The 15,474-nt window shown below is 35.3% G+C and overlaps 1 protein-coding gene across 3 annotated transcripts in view; it reads left to right on the top strand.

Moving 5' to 3' along the window:
• The window catches only part of NSRP1 (nuclear speckle splicing regulatory protein 1), a 65,144-nt gene extending 54,414 nt beyond the window's left edge, over positions 1–10,730 (top strand). For all 3 annotated transcript variants that reach the window (XM_017674108.3, XM_037022771.2, XM_073235064.1), the window contains 4 exons: positions 3,333–3,461; positions 4,936–5,143; positions 6,039–6,147; positions 7,713–10,730. In XM_017674108.3, coding sequence (XP_017529597.3) covers positions 3,333–3,461; positions 4,936–5,143; positions 6,039–6,147; positions 7,713–8,778 — 1,512 coding nt within the window. In that variant the 3' untranslated portion in view covers positions 8,779–10,730. The remainder of the gene's footprint in view (positions 1–3,332; positions 3,462–4,935; positions 5,144–6,038; positions 6,148–7,712) is intronic.
• The last annotated feature ends 4,744 nt before the right edge of the window (positions 10,731–15,474 follow it).

Below are 15,474 nucleotides of genomic sequence, written 5' to 3'. Positions count from 1 at the left end.
ATGGTTACAGATTGTTTTGTAATAACAAGATAACAATACTACATAGCAAGATAACAATACTACAAAGGCAGTAATTTTTCAAACCTACGATTTCTGGGTTAGTGCCACGTCCTGGGGGTGTAGCAAGGTAGGGTCGGCATTTATGATTAACTAACCGAGAGGTTAGCGCTGCCAGCAGTCATGATTGATTAACTTGTTTTTCCAGAGGAGTTACCTGGTTTCAGTTGTTCCCTCTGAGTCATATATCAGAATGGCTTTTTGGGCTTCAAGATGGCTACTCTTAGGCTAACTTATTTCTCAGGGAGGTTGGGGTCCTACAGTCAGACTACTTTTTTTCTTTTATCTGAATCCCAAGTCCGTAAAACTAAATGATGACAATATAATTTCATTCCCTGTTTCATTGAAAAACTTTATGTCATCGTTAAATATAAAATTTGTGGTAGGTCCTTGGTAGGTAGGTATCTGTTGTCAAGATAAGGAGGTTCCTTTCAGATCTTGGTTTGATATTTTGGTTTATTTTTGTTTTTAAAAGTCATGGATGAACTATATAAAAAGGGTAATAATACTTCGTGGCTGTTGGATTCATGCCAGTAAAGTAAGATCAGTTTAACTTAGAAAATCAGTCATTGTTGGAGCTAGAGGGTATTAAGCTCAGTGAAACAAGCCAGGCAGAGAAATAGATACCAAATTAATTCACTCATTTTTGGAGTATAAAAGCAAAGCAAAACAGAAGAACAAAATAGCAGGAGACTCATAGACACCAAGAAGGGACTAGTGGTTACCAAAGAGGAGGGGTTAAGGAGAGTTGGGAGGTAGGGAGAAGGGAACTAAGGGGCACAGTAATTCACAATCACAATATAGGTTGGTCATGGGAACAGTAGTACAGCACAGAGAATATAGTTAATGATTCTGTAACATCTTAGTACGTTGACGGACAGTGACTGCACTGGAGGGGGTGAGGGCTTGATAATATGGGTGAATGTTGAACCACTGTCTTGTGTATTTGAAACCATCATAAGATTGTATAGCAATGATACTTTAATAAAAAAAAAGAGAAAAAAAATCATTATGACTTCACATAAATGGTATAAACCCAATACAGTCACAGTATTTTTATATGCCATTGCCTTTGATTTACTAAAATTTCATTAAGGATATTTGCAAAAGTGTTAAAAAGTTTTGCATCGTAAGTGAGATTGGCCTATAATTTTCCTTTTCTTTCACTGTAATTATCCACTTTTAAAAAATATATGAATGTCTGAAAAACCCAAGGTTTTGGTGGGTCTTATAAAATGAGCTTATGATGTATATACACTTTGTAAGTTTGTTTCTACTTCATTAATTTCTGTCCTCACAAATTAGTGTTTTCTTCATTCTATGAGTTTATTTTGTTATTTTTCCTTTTGAAATGATTGCATTACTGTTTCTCCACTCTTTTCTAATACATGTATTAAAAGCTATATGTTAATACAGCTATACATTAAATACACGTATATCTAAGGTATGTATTTAAACACTGGGATAGCTGCATCTCACAAATTTTGATAAGTAGTATTTTTGTTACTCAGTTGAGAATATTTGCTGTTTCCATTACGATTTCTTCTTTGACCTATGGGTTATTTAGAACTTAATTTCTAAACATATAGGGGCTTGGGTTACCTTTTTGTTGCTGATTTCTAACATTTCTTTGTTTTCCTAGATCATCCATTGTATTGTTTCATATCTTTAAAATATGTTGATGAACATAGTCCAATAAAGAGTTTCTGTAAATATTTCTTCTGTGCTTGAAAAACGTTCTATATGTTTCCATTGGGCCAGTTAATCTATTTTTTTTTTTGTCTGTTCTACTTACTACTGAGAGACGTATGTTAAAAACCCTTACTCTTGTTGTGAACTTCTATTTTTCCTTCTATGTTTTATTTAGTTTTTGCTTTATATATTCTGAGACCTAAGTTAATAATAACTTGTATCTACACAAATGCTCCTCTGGTGCTCTCCCAAAATACGCAATGGCATGTTACTAATTTAAAACAACCTTAGTGCTCCCCTTCCTTTGCTTTTGTTGTGTTGGTGGTTATTATTTCTTAGATTCTGTGTTTCCTTCTTTGTGTTCTCCAAGCTGGTTTTGGGGAGGGAGAAGCAGTGCTAATACACCATGTAGGCAGAAAAATTACTGTTTTTCTGAGGTTAAAGTAAGTGTTGAAAAGGAAAAAATTTTTAATTTTTAATATTTAAACAATATTCCAGGAAATAAAGTTTTTAAGTTACCATGTGTATCATTCCAGTTCTAACTGTTAGTATGTAAAAACTTGGAAATATCAGGGCGGTTCTTTGAATACTTATGATATCAACCTGTTACTTCAAAGGATCCCTTTTGTGTTCCACGTTGTGGTAGGTAACTTAGCAGTTAAATAAAAAGTTAAAATGTGTAGTCTCATTACTGCAGGAACTTAAAACCAGGCAAGAGACCAAGATTTGTGAAACAGTTAGAAAGCAATAACATTAAGCGTATTATTAAGAGTTAAACATTGCAGTACAGAATGTACCATCAGGATTCAAAAGAAAGATTTTGTTGGGGATAAAAGTCCTCAGAGATAGCCTCATTTAAAGAGGTAGGGGTTGATCTGGCCCTGAAGCTCTAGGTAAGATTTTGATGTCCTAAAAAAGAGGAAAAACATATAAGATCAAGGGAACATGATGAACAAAGGCAAAGGACTTTATACATTTGATATCGCAAAAATGTTAATTACAATATGCCCCCTATTTTCATGTTGGTACATTTAAATATGTATATTACCTACCATTTGAAAACTGAACATTTTATTTGGTAACTCAACTAAAAATGATGTGAAAATTTAATATGTACTACAATTGAAGCCTCTCAAAACCTAGTGTGTAGATGTTTCTAAGTCATACTTTGGAAGTTTTGACCTTTTGATCTGGATAATTCCTTTTACATACAAAATAGATAATAGTTAACATTTATTGAACACTTACTGTCTGTCAGGTTCTAAATGTTTTAAGTTTATTAAGTTATTACCATGACAACTTGGAAGGTAGATAAAATTATTATCCTCAGTATTTTAGACAAGGAAAACTGAAGCACAGAAAGATTAAGCCAAGTTGCCCAAAGTAACCAGTTAAGTATAAAGCCAGGATTCAAACCCAGGCAGCCTGACTCCAGAATTGATCATATTTTCAGTCTCAAATGTGATTGATACAATTTTTGATATATTTCTGATTCATAATCCTCTCATTAAAAAATTTATTTAGACTTTTTATGTTATCTATTAGCTGGATTATATTTTTTAAACATACTTAACTTTTTTTAGACGAAACTGGAAATCCAGAAGGCCCTTGCAGAAGACTCTACTGTATATGAATATGACAGTATTTATGATGAAATGCAGAAAAAAAAGGAGGAAAGTAATCCCAAGTTGCTTTTGGGAAAAGACCGAAAGGTTTGTAGCTGAAAATACAGTCTTTCTTGGCCTTGACCTGTATTTTGTATTTTAATCTTACTTCAGCATAAGCATGATCTGAGAAAATTTTTTAGGCATTTGACGTGTAAAGGGTCCCTAGTTCCAGATATTATAGATTTAACCTAATTAGAACCCAGGAAGCTCTACATTTAGTATCCTAACAAGAACAAGTGCATTACCTAACAATTTTATAAATTTTGTTTTTTGCTTTAAAAACTTTGCATATAATTTTTTGAAAATTTTTCATAGTCTTTGTACTGCTCCTGTTCATATTTATTTGTGTTTATCAACCAGTTATTTTATTTATTTATTTATTTTTGAGAGGGCATCTCTCATATTTATTGATCAAATGGTTGTTAACAACAATAAAATTCTGTATAAGGGGATTCAATGCACAATCATTAATCAACCCCAAGCCTAATTCTCAACAGTCTCCAATCTTCTGAAGCATAACGAACAAGTATCTTACATGGTGAACAAATTCTTACATAGTGAATAAGTTCTTACATGGTGAACAGTGCAAGGGCAGTCATCACAGAAACTTTCGGTTTTAATCATGCATTAATCACGCATTATGAACTATAAACAATCAGGTCAAATATGAATATTCATTTGATTTTTATACTTGATTTATATGTGAATCCCACATTTCTCCCTTATTATTATTATTATTATTTTTTTTTTTAATAAAATGCTGAAGTGGTAGGTAGATGCAAGATAAAGGTAGAAAACATAGTTTAGTGCTGTAAGAGGGCAAATGTAGATGATCAGGTGTATGCCTATAGACTAAGTATTAATCCAAGCTAGACAAGGGCAACAAAACATCCACGGATGCAGATTTCTCTCAGAACAGTGGGGGTGAGGTTCTAAGCCTCACCTCTGTATCAACCAGTTATTTTTGTTTGTTTATTGCTTTCTGGCTGGTAACTGAATCATCTGCACATACCATGATCATAATTTTAGTTTGGAAAAAGAAAATAAGTGGGAAAGGTTTATACTAAGTTCAGATTTTCTAAAATTCATTCTTTCACAAGCACAGTGATTTTTAAGGATTATTAATCTTGCAGTATCCACAAGTAGAGTGATGGTGTAAAATTATATTAAAGCTATTTTAAATAATCATATTTCAACCTGTGAAAACTAGCAGAAATCTTTCTAATTCATGTATCTGTTGAAGAAGTACTAAGACTGTAATAAGAGTTTAAAAAACTGGATAAATTACTAATTTGGTATTTTTTTAAAAATAAAGTAACATTCTGAATAATTTGTCTTTACACATACATTTTTATTGAAAAGAATTTTAGTTTCAATCTTGCTAGTAAATTTATATGGAATTTTGAGAGGATAGTCCTATTTGGACTAGCCATTTAAATCTTAATGAATTCACAATAAAAAGTAAAATACTAATTTTTATCTTTGACTCTTTCCTAAATAATCTTATTTTTTTCCCTAGCCCAAGTATATTCACAATTTACTAAAAGCAGTTGAGATCAGGAAAAAGGAACAGGAAAAAAGAATGGAAAAGAAAATACAGAGAGAACGAGAAATGGAAAAGGGAGAATTTGATGATAAAGAGGCATTTGTGACATCTGCTTATAAGAAAAAACTGCAAGAGAGAGCTGAAGAGGAAGAAAGAGAGAAGAGGGCTGCTGCACTCGAAGGTGAATGGAAAGGGAGAAGGGTAGAAGGAAACAGGCGGCAGAATTACATCTCGTGTTAGCTGTTTGTTCTGTCCCTGAACTTGATAATGTCATAATTTATGTATAAAATCAAAGTGCAAGATATATTATGTTGTATTTTAAAACAGATTTCAACTAAAAACACAGTTGCATTACTTCTGCTGGACTTTTTGTTACTTAAAATTATGGTCATTACAAGTCATTGCCCTAGCAAATGATTCTAAATGTAAAACGCTTTATTTTAAGGTATAACACCATACATAACATTTGTCAGAAACAATATAAAGTGAAATATAAATCCTAGTTGTATTTCCCAGGGTAAGAAAACTAGAGTAATATCACTCAAGGAGCATCATTTGAGCATTTAGAAGAAGAGTAACAATTCATGAAAGAACAAACATGTGCAGGGGCCAAAGAATATTCTTAGTGCTTTATATCAGTGCTTTCTACTCATGGTCATTTCTGAAGGTCTAAATAAAATATGTACTTATAAATAGCTTAATTGACATGTGCTCATCAGCTTTTAAGTCTAAGCATGTACTGTGTGTTCATCTAGAGCACCAGTTGGCAAACTTTGTGTAAAGGACCAAGTAAGTAAATGCTTTAGGCTTTGTATACCATATAATCTTTGTTGCAGCTGCTGAACTCTGCCTTTACAAAAGCAGCCTTAGATAATACATAAATGAACAGAGCTCTGTTCCAACAAAAATTCATTTACAAAATTGGGCAGCAAGCCATATTTGGCCTTCAGGCTTTAGTTTGGCAACTCTGGATCTGGAGAGTTTACACAGTATATATGTTACTCTATACCTGTAAAACTGAATTGCATTGTGCCTCAGTGAATATATTATTCTCACTTTTGCTTTCCCTCTCTTAGCACGTTTGGATGTAACCAAACAGAAAGATCTCAGTGGATTTTATAGGCACCTATTAAATCAAGCGGTTGGTGAAGAGGAGGTACCTACATGCAGCTTTCGTGAAGCCAGGTGAGATGTGGCACAGGGAATATTCAGAAGAAAGATATTGTTCCGGATGTGTGGTGGGGGGGATCATGTTAACCCTCTGAAAGGATTGTAGCATTGCATATTGTGTTGTCCGCCAAACCTATTTGAATGAATGGCTAGGAATTTACAGTTTCTTAATTTAAAAGTGTGCAAATTTAATTTAATGTCATTTTTATTCCATAATAATCTTGCATGCATGTTCAGATAGTATATAAAAGGCAAAGTGATTTATTTTCATAAATAGGACCAAGCCTCCAAAACTGTTAAGAATCACATATCAAAGGATAGAAATGCTCTATACATTAAGTAGCCACTAGTCACATGTGTCTATTTAAATTTGATTTCAATAAAATCTAAACTTTTGGTCATAATAGCTACATTTCAAGTATAGAAGTACTACGTTTGGCTAGTGGCTATCATATTAGTACAGATACGGACATTATCTTTTCTGTAGCTACTTATATTAGTACTGGTCTAGTGAATAGCTTAGAGGGTTTTTGAAAAAACATATATATTGTAGGAGTGATGAAATGATTATGCCATAAGTATGTAGCAGAGGGTGAAAGGGAGAATTTCTCTGAACTTCTAAGTAAACATGTTGAACACAAAATTCAGATTAGAGGATCTGAGTCTGTGGTGCTGGGGAAAGAAAAGAGGGAAGAGAATGAAATTAAGGATGAAGAGAGGGAATTGTATTTGTACTCCTACCCTTACCTCACTCTCAACTGCTATGTTTTGATTTAAAAATTAATGAGAATTATGAGTCTGTGTAAGTATATTTGAAGATTGAGAATTTGAATGGGAAATAGAGTTTCGCTTAGGGTTTCATTATGAGGACTGTCCTAAAAATCCATAATATCATTTAATACTTGTACTTCTTAGAGTCTAATAATAGAATTCTTGTTAGTGAGTCCTTTAGCCAAGACAGTCTGTGAGCAGTTCCTACAGAACCACCATTGTTGTTCTATTAGTGTGATTATTAAGTGCTTAGTAATGAATGAACATGTAAATAATATAAATTAATTAACTACACTTAGCAGATGGGAAAATGTAGGTGATGTAAATAATTTTAGTGCCATTTATTGTAGTAGCTAGATGGATTCACATAATTCATTTTTTTGTGATAGGTGCCAAGGGTATATTGGTATGCTCATGCCTCTTTATCATGAGGGATTATTTAGTGATATTGAAAATAAGAGTTTGCCACCATTTTGGTATGAAGAAAATATCTTCATCTATTTCTAGGACTAATCTTAAATTTTTAAATAATGAAGACTTTGCACAGACCCCTTGTCTGAAGGCTCAGCCCAATGCAGAGGGCTGATTTTCTCTATTTCATTTTCCACCAATACTGAAAATAATATGAGTGGTTAGAAAAGACTAGTTTGCAGATGTTACAAGGTAAATAAGCATTAGTACCTTTTCACATTTGGGTAATCCATATATGTAATTGTAATTGTATTGATTTAAATATTTAGAAAAATTATATGAACCTCATTTGCTTACTATAGTTGATAATGTGGTATTTTGTGTGATTTTTTTAAAAGGTCTGGGATAAAGAAAGAGAAATCAAGGGGTTATTCTGATGAAGTAAGTTCAGAGAACAGAATATCACATGAGAAATGCATTCTACAAACCGTTGTGAAAATAGAGGAAAACCCAGATGTAGACAGTGACTTTGATGCTAAGAGCAATGAGGATGATGAAATGGAAGAAAACAATAAAGCGAATTGCAGACGGGAGAAGGGCACAGAGAACTCCCAGAATTACTCCAAGTATCATAGAACCCAAACCCACTCTCGGTCATCTAGTGAAGAAACAGAACATGGTACCAAGTGCCACACAAAAAATACCAAGACAAGAGGACATGAGAAGAGGGAAGATGAGCACCAAGAGAGACAGTCCAGGGACCAGGAGAACTATTACACTGACTGTGATCACCGAAAAGAAAAGAAGGACTCCCATACGCACAGAGAGACCAGTCACAGGGATTCCTACTGGAAGAGGCATGAACAAGAAGGTAAACTGAGGGGAAGAGACCAAAGAGAAAGAAATGACCAAGAATGGAAAAGGGAGAAAGACGGGGAGAAATATCCCCAACAAGAACAAGAAAGAGAGAGACCACGAAATGATGACGACCGACACAGCAAAAAAGGAGGAGAGAAGGAAGAGAGAAGCAAAGAAAAGGAAGAGCATATGAAAGCAAGGAAAGAAAGATACAAAAACTGTGATAAATACAGAAATAGTGAAAAACAAGAAATAAGTGTTCAATCTCCAGAAAGAAATCGAGACAGAAAGGAAAGCAGCCCAAAATCTAGAGCAAAGGATAGGCTTCTTGATCAGGAAGGATCCAGTAAAATGAGAAACAAGGAAAAGGACAAAGAAGGAAACCCAGAGAAACCATCTAGTTCTGAAACAGCACTGGAAACAAAACACAGAATCACGGAGGATTGCCAGGAGACAGGCAAAGAACAAGAGAGACCACACGAGGCAGTGAACAAGTTTGCAAAGCGGAACAGCAAAGAAACTGTAATGTCAGCTAGAGACAGGTACTTGGCCAGGCAAATGGCACGGGTTAATGCAAAGACATACATTGAGAAAGAAGATGATTGATGACTGACCCAATAGAAAGACCTCTGGAAGAACAGGAAATTGTAACTCCTGAAGTATGCTGTTTGAACACAGAAAGCAGTCTTGGTTGGGAGGGCATTTTTTAGTATTTTCAAAATTCAATTTTGATTTAAGTCAGAAGTCATTTATCTTGAATATTTGACTGAATTGGTATATAATATTTATCAGTACCACATTCTTGGTTGTCTTCAGGCAACCTAAGGATTGTGTTAAATCCCTGTAGGTACTTAATGAGGAAAATTGGCTCCACTACAACTATTAAAAAATAAACAACTCTCCTAATGGTGGTTTTGTTATAGGAGCTGTTAATTTTATAAATATGGTATTTCAGATGAAAATCTGTGGATATAAACAAAGTATAGAATATTATGCTTTTTGTTCTGAAATTTGATTAAAGTATAAAATATGGATCACATATCTAAGTAACTTTAGCTCATAGCATCCTTGGCTTAAATGAAAATAAAAAGAGTGACATATTTGTACATTTAATTCATGCTGTATTTTATTTTAAGGGAAGTATCACTCATTTCTGCCACAATTCCTCTTTTATTTTATTTTTTAACTAAAAATAAGTGAAACCCTAGCAAGTTAATAAATTGGTTTTGCATATCAACCAGTTTTAAGTATGAAATCAGCTGAAGATCCAGGTGGCCTATTTATGAACATGTTTTATATGCTCAAAAAAAATACAGCTTACTGTATCAAAATAAAACTAGAATTTCTGTAGTCTTGAAACCTGTTTGAAATTATATACTGTAAATTATTTGTCGGGAAAAGATGAATGACATGATGAAAATAGTTCTCTAACAGGTCTGTGAAGAAAGTCCTATTCATGTCATTCATACTTAACGTCATCATGAAGTATTACCACATTGTCTTCTACTGGTTCTTTATATTTTCTGGATAGGAGTTGTTTGTTTCTACAGGTAACTTCTCCTGGTCTATGGCTAGCCTTTTTGCTCTACTAATGGAATATTTTAGTGAAAAGAAACCTTTAATTTTGCTAAACTTCAACTTAATACAAATGTTAAATAAAATTTGAAATTCAATTTTTCAGCCAGACACATATTTGAAGTGCTCAATAGCTACATGTGTTTATGGCCACCATACAGGAAAGTACAATAGAACATTTCTATCATTGCAGCAAGTTCTGGACAAGACTTTTCTAGAAGTATTCTTGTCTACTTTTAACACACAGATTTGTGCACCTGAAATGAAATTTTTTCTAGTGTAAAATTACAGGGATTAATGTTTATTTTTATCCATATGAACATCAAACTCAACAGTGAATGAAAATTTGTTCAAGTTAAAAACTCAGTGAATACCATTATACATCCACCAGGAATGGCAAAAATTTTTAGAGCCTTAGAATACTATGTTGGTGAGGATGTGGAGCAATAGTAAGTCATAAGATACTGGTGGCAAGTGAATTGGTACACCTTTTTTGAAAAAGGTTTGGCTTTACCTAGTAACATTGATGCTGCACTTTTTCTGTAACTCGTGTTCTTTGACAAATGCACATAAAAGTGTTTTTCATGAAACTGGAAACAACCTAAATGTCCATCAGTAGTAAATGAATCTGGTGTGTATATATACACAATACAGTGAAATGAACACACTAGAGCTACACACACCTGGGAGGAATTACAGTGTTGTAATAAATAGTAAAGTTTATATTAAAAAGACAGTTGTATTGTATAGAGAGAATATGGTTAAGTAGTAAAAGAAAAGCAAGGAAATGATAATTATAAAAGTCAGTATAGCATTTATGATACAGGAGAGATACAAGGCTTCTAGATAAAATACTGTTTCTGGACCTGGATGGCAGTTACTTGGCTGTTTGCTGTATTCTTCTTTGAATTGTATGTGTTATATATCATTCTGTATAATCTCAAAAATAAATTTCTAGCAAAATTTTTATAGATGAATCGGAACTGTTGGCTGTTCTGGTTAATCTTAGTCATTTCTACAGGAAGATCTGTGTAGATGTTGGTTAGTTGAATGGCTGACACATGGGTGGCAGCAGTTCTTTGATAATGTGTTGTTTCGCCTAGTATGAATAACCGATTAAATTTGTTGCTAGATGCAGGATTTGATTAAAGATGGCAGTGTGAGAGATGAGAAACAAGCTTCCTTCTAAAACTGCATATAATACGAAAATATAATTAGTACAACTAATCCTGAAAGAGCAACAGGAAAGAGGGCTGCGCCAGACTGCATACACCTGGAGAAAAGAATAAACCTCATGGAACAGAGTAACATACCAAACCTGTGGTCCGGTGGAACCCAAGCCGTTCCCGCACCCCAGCTCACCAGCGGGAGGAAGAGAAACAGCAGGTAGGGAGTGGAGGCCTGGGACTGCTGAACACCTGGCTCTGGAGATCTGCTGTGGTAGCACAAACCTACATTTCATGGTGCTCTCGTGATTAGGGGGGTTGGAAAGCTAAGACAGGCAGAATACTGGAGAGACTCAGATTCCAGATGCTTCTGGAAAGCAGGGATCCATATCTGGCTGTTCTGGGACAAAAGGCAGGCAGTCTGAGAGACTTCCGAACAATGAGAGGGCTGCTAAATGGGCAAGGATTGCACAGAGCTTACCGCTCAGGAGAAAGGACAGGTAGACAAAATTGTCGAGGTGTACTCGGCCCAGCAGGTTGGGAACTTACATGATCTTTAGGCGCTTTAGCCCCCTGCCTGGCTACGCAGCTCCAAGGCCCCATCCATGATACTCAGCTTGCTGTGCCTTCCTTCTGGCCAGCCAATCTCACTGGCCCCCTGAGGGAACTTTTGATTTTAGCCTCCTCACTGACTTAACTACTTATCGCCACCGGAGCAGAAAGTAAAATGAAATCCCGTATGTGCAGGCTTTTTGGACTTTGCACTCCCGTCATGACCTTTATGTTAAGTGTTCTATAACTCAGGTTCTCCTGGCCCGATCTCCAGTTAAAGATTGTCAGCCTCTTACTCTGCCCAGTCCTTCTTCCCTTTCAGATCTACCAGAAAACCTCAGTTGCCTGCCTCCCTCAGCTCACAATGCTCCCCCCTCTCTCCACCACCATCTCTAAGTCCTTTGTCTTCCCACGTGTTGCCTCCATCTTAAAGTCCTGCATTCTCAACCATGCCATTGTCCTGCTCTCTTCTGGTGGCTGCACCACCCCCTCCCCCTCTCCTTCCACCTTCACCACCCTCTTCCCCCACCAGAACACACCCCTCCCACCCTCTAGTTCCAGAAGCCACAGACAAGCTGAGAAGAGAGATGGCAATTAGATATCAGTAACTTAAGTCTTTGTATCGGTTTGTCTATCTGTGTATATGTTTTTATGAAAAAAGTGTTGCTGACTGTAGTCTTACCTCAGTTTGTACGTTTGTGTGTCTAAGTGTATAAATGAAAAATATTTTATTTAAAAACAACGCTTGTGAAGATTGAACATTCTAGAACTTCCAGAGAATCTAGTGAAAAATGTTAAGCATGAATGCTAATTTGAGTTTAGCTGAGGCGGCCATGTCCTTGTTGTTATCAGCTGTCTAAGTTTACCTAAAGTCATTTAAGTCAATGTTATCTGCTAAATCTTTTAAGAATAAAATGCTTAAAAGCTTAGCTTTGTCTAAACATTCAGTAAAAGTTTTGTAAGTAATCTAGCATAGTTGCTAAAAATAAGTAAACAAGCCGAGTAAATAAATATCTTAATAATAATACTGTATTAATGTATAACAGTATATATATATATATATATGCAAACAGTCTGAGAATTTTTGTAGTAACCAAAATTCTTAAAGTTTGCTAAGTTATATAGACATATTTTGTGCCTAATAAGAAATTGCTATAAAGCACATTTCCAAAAAAGATAATATATGTTCATAAATGTATCAATCTGAAAAATGCTAGTGTAACAGTTTACAGTAGCCTATTTTTCAGTGTTCACTGAAAGTTAAAGTAATAGTTTTAAATTCTAATCAAAACTACTTAAGAATTTAATATAGTCATGCTATATAAAAGTAAAGCAAATTAAGTCTCAGTATCAAGTACACAGCAAAATTAGAATTTTGTTTTCAGTTAAAAAGACAAAGTTTTCTTAACTGTTAGTCAGCTCTTAATATTGAAAGATTGCATAAAGTTCTTCTAATTGTTTTATCAAAGCAGTTTCTTATACTTAAAGTCTCAGTGAGTTGTCAGAGTCTTTAAGAAAATGAGATCTTAATATAAAAAGACTAAAAGCTAAACTTTGATAACAACTGTATAACCTTTATTTGCCTTTGAAGTACTTTGTTGTCATTCTAGTTAATTAGGTAAGTGTTGCTTCATAGCAACCTATAGTCCTATTTAAGCAAGTGTCTTAAAACTTTTAACAACTTCCCAAGATCAAATTCAAATAAAGTACTTTTACCTCTAGTTAACTCTGATATTTTCCAGAGGGCCCCTGGAACATGTCAGAGGAATTTTTTTTCTCATTGGAGAAATTATTTAACTAATTTGGCTTATTTATCTGATATATACTTACCTGCTTAATTACCTGGAAAGCACTGTCAAAGGGAATAATGCTGAACTTTGTTACTGAATGTTTTGTGTTACAGAAATATCAGAATTTCCTTATGTCAACTGTCTTACAGTAAGCTCTCATCAGATCTTTAACTGTTGTCATTTGTAAGTCTTTTGCCATTTATAGTCACTGTTTTATTACTCCTACACTAGTAAAGAACTAGATTTCAGCAGAACAGGTATTGGTTACATAGGATTAAGTGAACTAAGGAAGATAGTTTTATGACTTTTTGTTTCAGATGTTGCTGATAAAGTGTTTTAAGCTTTTTCTCTTAAGCTGACAACAGTTTAGTAAATGACTGCCTTTATAAGCAGAATTGAAACTTTATTTTTCTCTCTACCTGATCCCTCCAGAATTTAAAAACTCTCAGTAACTATTTTTATATTTCATGGCAGTATGTTTATTTGCATAAGTTCAATAAGAACCTGCATTCCTTGTAAGAGGACCAATTAAAAACACAGGTTATATTACCAAGGCTTTGACTGGAATGTCATACCTGAGAGACACATGCATAAACTCAGATATGGACAGACAGCTTTAAGGAACTAAGGTTGACTTTATAGAGCCAACAAAACCCCTTGGAAGAACTAGCCTGGTACCTTGCTTACAGAGTTCCCAGCAGCCTTACCAGGTAAGTAAAGAAGGTCACTTCCTGGCAGGTGCAAGAACCTCAAGAAGAGAGGAATTCACCCAAATGAACAGGTACTGCAGGCACAACCTGATGGCAAGTCTGGCTTGGCTTTCTAGCCTCAAGAAGCCCTTGAAAGTTCAATCTGAAATTCCTTACAAAAAGTTGCAGCAAAGCATATTTAAAAGAGCCTATGTAATCAATTGCTCTTCTTGCTGCACTTATGCAAATAATAAAGCCAACTGTTAATTATTTTCTTAATGTAGCTACTTCTTAAAAAAGGTGATTTTAGAGAAAAGTATTGTTTCAATAATGCAGTTTTATCTATACTAAATCCCAATACTAGTCATTGAGGTGTAAACTCCATCCAGAATTCCAGTCCCCCATAATAGCCTGGCTAATGCCCCTACTAGGCCCCTTAATAACAGTTTGTGGTTTACTCTTAGTTGCCCCTTAGGTCCCCAGGTACCTCCAACAGCAGCTAACCCAGATGACCCGAGTCGCCACCAACCAGATGTTACTTCACCGTTACACACCTCTTCCCACTGAACCCCCTCCTTCAGCCTAATACCAGCCTCAAACCCCCATGATACCCCTTGTCAGCCGCAAGTAGCCAGATTGAGTCGTTGCCCATTATGACCAAAAGGCTGGAATGTTAGGCTGGAGAAAGGAAAAACAAGGACATCCAAACAGAACAGAGAGATGCCATAGGGGGAGAACAGACCAGACCCCAAAGTCCGTGCCGTATATGGAAAGGGGACAGCTATCCCTGAATTCCATCCTGATGTGCCAACTAAGACCCGGATGTCAGCCTCCTCCCTCTTGGAAAGAAAAAAGTTTCTAGTTGACTATTATGTCACCTTTAGCCAATCATACCTCTCAACACCCCCCTAAGATAGTTTGCCCACTCCTCCCCTCCTAATCCCTTATAAGCGCCCCACCTCCCTAACCAGGTGTGACTTCTCTGGCCTCTGGCAAGAAGGCCACAGAACCTCACCCGGGGATATTTAAATAAATTACCTGGCCCTTTGTTGCCTCTCTTTGCTTGTTTATTTCGGCTAGATTTTATCTTACACAGAGAGTAGAGCTTCTGGACACTAGAGGGCACCACATACAAATATGAAGTGACAAAGGAACCTGGTTCAAAGCAAAATTATGAATACACCAGAGAAAGAGTCAAATGAAATCAACCTCATGAATCTTCCTGAGATTTCAAAATAAAAATCATTAACATGCTCATGGAGGTACAGAAAAATATTCAAGAACTCAGGAATAAAATTGGTTGGAGATCCAATCATTATGGAAAAGAGTATCAGAAACAAAACATACAATGGAAGGTTTTAAAAGCAGAGTAGATACCATGGAGGAGATAGTAAATGAAATAGAAATTAGAGAAGAGGAATATAAAGACGCTGAGGCACAGAGAGAAAAAAGGATCTCTAAGAATGAAAGAATATTGAGAGAACTGTGTGACCAATACAAACAACACTATTCGCATTACAGGGGTACCAG

This window comes from Manis javanica, chromosome 4 (genome assembly GCF_040802235.1).
Source record: "Manis javanica isolate MJ-LG chromosome 4, MJ_LKY, whole genome shotgun sequence".
NCBI lineage: Eukaryota > Metazoa > Chordata > Mammalia > Pholidota > Manidae > Manis > Manis javanica.
Note: the sequence above shows the minus strand (reverse complement) of the source record. Positions and strands in the feature narration are given on the sequence as shown.